This window comes from Sinocyclocheilus anshuiensis, unplaced genomic scaffold (genome assembly GCF_001515605.1).
Source record: "Sinocyclocheilus anshuiensis isolate Anshui unplaced genomic scaffold, SAMN03320099.WGS_v1.1 scaffold1303, whole genome shotgun sequence".
In the NCBI taxonomy this organism is placed as follows: domain Eukaryota; kingdom Metazoa; phylum Chordata; class Actinopteri; order Cypriniformes; family Cyprinidae; genus Sinocyclocheilus; species Sinocyclocheilus anshuiensis.
Window position 1 is genome coordinate 1,116,399 of NW_015537954.1, and position 5,000 is coordinate 1,121,398.

General features: G+C 42.3%; 1 protein-coding gene across 1 annotated transcript; it reads left to right on the plus strand.

Moving 5' to 3' along the window:
• Positions 1–2,715: 2,715 nt before the first annotated feature.
• Positions 2,716–3,269, plus strand: LOC107665287 (WASP homolog-associated protein with actin, membranes and microtubules-like). Its single transcript, XM_016456121.1, has one exon. It carries the CDS (start codon positions 2,759–2,761, stop codon positions 3,032–3,034), a length of 276 nt encoding a protein of 91 aa, XP_016311607.1. The 5' UTR covers positions 2,716–2,758; the 3' UTR covers positions 3,035–3,269.
• The last annotated feature ends 1,731 nt before the right edge of the window (positions 3,270–5,000 follow it).

Consider the following 5,000-nt stretch of genomic DNA (forward strand, 5'->3'; position numbering starts at 1 on the left):
ACACACACTCTCACTCACACACACACTCTCTCACTCACACACACACTCTCACACACACACTCTCACACTCTCACACACACACTCACACACACACACACACACTCACACTCACACTCTTGTCTGTCCGTGTCGTGTGTGTTTATCCCGTGTGTGTGTGTCCGCAGGAGCTGTGTGTTCAGGCTCATGAGCAGCAGCAGCATTCAGTCATGCAAAGATCGGAGCAGCTCCGCCAACACCACACCGCACAGCTGGTGAGTAACGTGCCGTAACAACGGCAACCTCAACCCACTGCATCACCCCACAAAGCATCCCATAATACCGTCGGATCCGTGGGCTATCTGTGGGCCGACTGAGTTGCCATGACGACCGAGCCTTCAGTCCGGCAGGGGTCACGCTCACGTTCCCAGAATTCCCTGCGCTGGAGTGACTGCAGATCTGAGGCGCTGATTATGTTTGTGATGTGAATGTGGCACACGTGTGCTGTTAGTGAGCGTATTCTCAGCCAACTCTGAGCAGTCACAAACACACGAGACGTCTGAGATTCGTGAAAAAATACTTCCAGCAGCATGGTGTGGACGTACTGCTGTATGTGTGTTTAAAGGGATAGTTCACCCAAAAATAAAAATTCTGTCATTAACTACTCACCCTCATGTCGTTCAAAACCCGTAAGACTTTCGTTCTTAAGATGTTATTGATGAAATCCAAGCGCTATCTGAGCCTGCATAGACAGCAAGGGAACTACCACAGTCAAGGCACAGAAACGTAGTAAGGACATCAGTAAAATAGTCATGTGACTTCAGGGATTCAACCGTAATCTTTTGAAGCTACGAGAATACTTTTTGTTCGCAACGAAAACAAAAATAACTTTATTCTACAATTCTTCTCTTAAACGTAATTGAATACAGAATGAAAATTAATTAAATGAAATTTGCATTGAAATTATTTCATTATATTTAATGAACTTGTTTTTTATGGACAAGAGTGGATGAGCTCTTCGTTTCCCAGAATGCAGCAGTCTGCCATATGACACTCCATTCTGTTGGACTGATAACGTTTCTGTGTTGCATTTCTTTCTTCATGTTGTGTGTGTGTGTGTGTGTGTGTGTGTGTGTGTGTGTGTGTTTGATCAGAAGCGAGAGAAGAGGAGAGCTGAGGAAGAGCAGATGAAGCAGTGGGTGGAGAATGAGAGAGCAAAGACGCTCAACAGAGTGCGCAGCTTCAGAGAGGTGAGGCTGTGAGCGTGAATGTGTGTGTGCGTGCGTGCGTGTGTGTGTACGTGCGTGAGTGTGCGTGTACGTTTGTGTGCGTGTGCGTGTGTGAGTGTGTGTGAGTGAGTGAGTGAGTGTGTGTGTGAGTGCGTGTGTGTACGTGCGTGTGTGTGTACGTTTGTGTGCGTGTGAGTGTGCGTGTGTGAGTGCGTGCATGTGTGTGTGTGTGAGTGTGCGTGCGTGTGTGTGTGAGTGTGCGAGTGTATGTGCGTGCGTGTGCGCGTCTGAGTGTGCATGTGAGTGCGCGTGTGTGTGTGTGTGTGTGTGTGCATGTGTGTGCGCGAGTGTGCGTGTGTGTGCTTGTGTGTGTGAGTGTGTATGTGCGTGTGTGTGTGCGTGTGTGCGTGAGTGATGTGTGTATGTGTGTGAGTGTGTGTGAGTGTGTATGCGAGTGTATGTGTGTGTATGTGTGTGAGTGTGTGTGTGAGTGTGTGTGTGAGTGTGTGTGTGAGTGTGTGTGTGTGTGAGTGAGCCTGTCTGAGTGTGAGTGTGCGAGTGTGTGTGTATGTGCGTGCGTGAGTGTGTGTGATTGAGTGTGTGTATGTGTGCTTGTGCGTGTGTGAGTGTATGTGCGCGTGAGTGTGTATGTGTGCGTGTGTGTGAGTGTGTGTATGTGCATGTGTGTGTATGTGCGTGTGCGTGTGTGAGTGTGTGTGTATGTGCGCGTGCGTGCGTGTGTGTACGTGCGTGTGTGTGTACGTTTGTGTGCGTGTGAGTGTGCGTGTGTGAGTGCGTGCATGTGTGTGTGTGTGAGTGTGCGTGCGTGTGTGTGTGAGGGTGCGGTTTGAATCAGACTAATTTCTTAAATGTTTACATTAATTATTGAACATAAATGATATCCGCCATACATTTATGTTGGTTCTGTTCTGTTTACCCGGTTATTGCTGCTCTCCCTGCTCTTATCCACGCTAGGCTGCATGTTCTTGCCCGGAACAGAACCATACCGCCAATCCAGACTGTATGCTAATTGTCAGTCATCTCAACTTTGACAATAGTGGTCCTGCCAGAAATAGTGTTTATGAGGTCGATTGAATTATTTTATTATTCACAGAACTGCATCTCCAGCGGCCGGATTCACAAAATATAAAATAAAGTTCTTGAATGTTTTCTTCTTGTGTTTCATCTTAAGGAAAGAGTTATGAATAGTTTGTATTCTCAAAAATACTTATTCTAGTCTAGTTTCTTGTACTTAAGAATTCAAGTTTTTTGTAAAATCTTCTTAAAGTTAAGAGAAGCTCAGACTCATCCTAAATCCTCAAAGCTGAGCCAGTCATTAAACGAAGACGTCTCGTGCGTCACATTCAGGAGCGGCTCGAGGAGCTTAGAGAGGGTTCATAGCGGGACAAATATTAAGAGCAGCGTAAACTTCTGTTCGTTCAATTTGCTAGATGAGAGAGTCAGGTTACATCCGAGTGTGTCATTTCAGTCATGTTTCAGTCTGTGAGAGTTTCACCCGTTTGAGTGAATGTCATGTTTGTGATGCAGGATCGATGGACGAGCTGTTAGCGTCGCTGCAGCGAGGACAGACACAGCTGCGGAAGGTCACGGTCAGCACAGAGAGCGGCGACGTCAGGAACAGCCTGCTGTCAGCCATCCGTCAGGGAGTCACCCTGAAGAAAGTCCCGCCCTCCAGCGGCCCGACGCACAGCTCCAACTCGGAGCTCGAGCGGAGCATCAAAGCCGCCATGATGAGGATGAAGAAGGTGTCTAACGACTCTGATGATGAAGAGCCATCAGACGCGCCGTCTGGAGACTGGGAAAGTTAAACACGACTGTCTGTGATTCACAAACACTGCTGCTGGACAACGCCGTTTCAGCTGCCATTTCTGATTGCCATGGCTAACTTCCTTTGCCAAACTTTGGGTTTTTGCACTGATATGTCTTGTCGTAGGAATATATAAGTAATTTTCCATGAAAATATAGCTAGTTGCACTAAACATTAGAAATGTGTGAAAAAAATCTGTGATCTGTGAACGCTTTCATTAAAGTGCCTGGTCAAGATTGTAGCATCTGTATCTGTCTTGTCTGTCTGTCTGTGTTTGAGGGAACGTCTATGACTTATGCAGAATGCTTTTCTTTTCTTGGAACTCTTGATAATATCAAAGCCTGGACCAGTGATTCTCAAAATGTGCTAAACAAAACCTGAACATGGAAATACACACCAACATATGCAATTCATTCAAAACCATATTTCAATTGTTATATTGTATATTTTATTTCAAAATAAAGGTATCAGGTGTCATGCCATTCACAAATGCAGTATGGAGTACCTCAAGGCTCAGTACTAGGACCGTTGCTTTTCACGCTTTACAAGTTGCCCTTGGGAGATATCATCAGGAAACACAGTGTTAGCTCTCACTGTTGTGCTGATGACACTCAGCTCTAGATTTCTTTGTGGCCTGACAAAACATTCAAATTTGCAAAGTTAACGGAATGCATAGACGATATAAACTAGATGACTAGTAATTTCCTACTGCTAAGTTCTGAAAAAACAGGTGTAAATTATCAGCCCAAAAACCTCTGCATGTAATAACTGAAAACACTGATGATGCACTAATGATGTTTGACTTCGCCAGTCGGAGATCACTAAAAATAACATTAAAGAGGTGTGTGAACTTGCAAGCATGATGTCAGACACTGTAATATGCTCTGGTCCCCTCCCTGCTTACCGTGGTGACGAGATACACAGCAGACTGTCGTCACTCAATGGCTGGATGTCTAAGTGGAAGCTTATAGCTTTTAAGAGTATGATGATTTATAACACACAGGGAACATGTTGCATCCACTTAAGTTACAATGGATTATATTTCTCATAGTTATAATGTATTATAAGTCTCATATCTTGCCATCTTTCTTATGCTACTTTACTTAAAGCCATCAAAGACCACGTATAAGTATAGTAATAATAATATTTTTTTCTCAAACAGCCATAAGATCAGATATCAGATCAGATGAATGTGTAATAAGACATTTGCTTTGAACTATTTTTAATGTACTATCAGTTTGATTATTTTGACGGTTCCCCAACAGACAGACTGACTATAAGTAACTTTGCAAGTACGTCAACATTCTACCAACCCTAACCTTAACCTATGCCTACTAATACTCTAATGAGAGTTAGTTGACATGTAGTTGCAAAGTTGCTTATAGTCAATAGACTAAAGGGGCCATGAAAATAAAATGTAACCTAACATAAACATTGCATTTTTTTTTCAGTTTAAATTATTAACTAGCTCACATCAAAATTAATATTAGCCTCACAGGAAACACTCAAATAACACTCCACACCTAACCACTTACAAGCTGTAGTAAGATACTGTGCAGATCTTAAATAAACAATGTCAAGATATATAGTCCATTATAAATGTAAAAATAGATTTTATATGGTGTTCATTGTGTGTTATAAATAATCATAATCTTAAAACTTATAACCACAAATGCGTAAGCATTATAATGTATTATAATTGTTGTTATGATTATTTATAAGATGATATAACATATTATAAGGTCTTTTATAATGCATTATGCATTCATTATAATGCCTTAAGAATACCCTTATAATGTGTTATAAAGATGGGCTTCATAGAAAGTGTTACCAAAGTCTCTTCTGCTCACCAAGGCTGCATTTATCTGAAAAATACAGTAAAACCAGTAATATTGTGGTAAAATTATTCCAATTTGTGAATATCTGTTAAACTGTAATTTATTTCTGTGATGCGCAGCTGTATTTTC

What these genes read in the sequence shown, in the direction of transcription:
- LOC107665287 (XM_016456121.1), top strand. Translation starts at nt 2,759, where the DNA reads ATGGACGAGCTGTTAGCGTCGCTGCAGCGAGGACAGACACAGCTGCGG.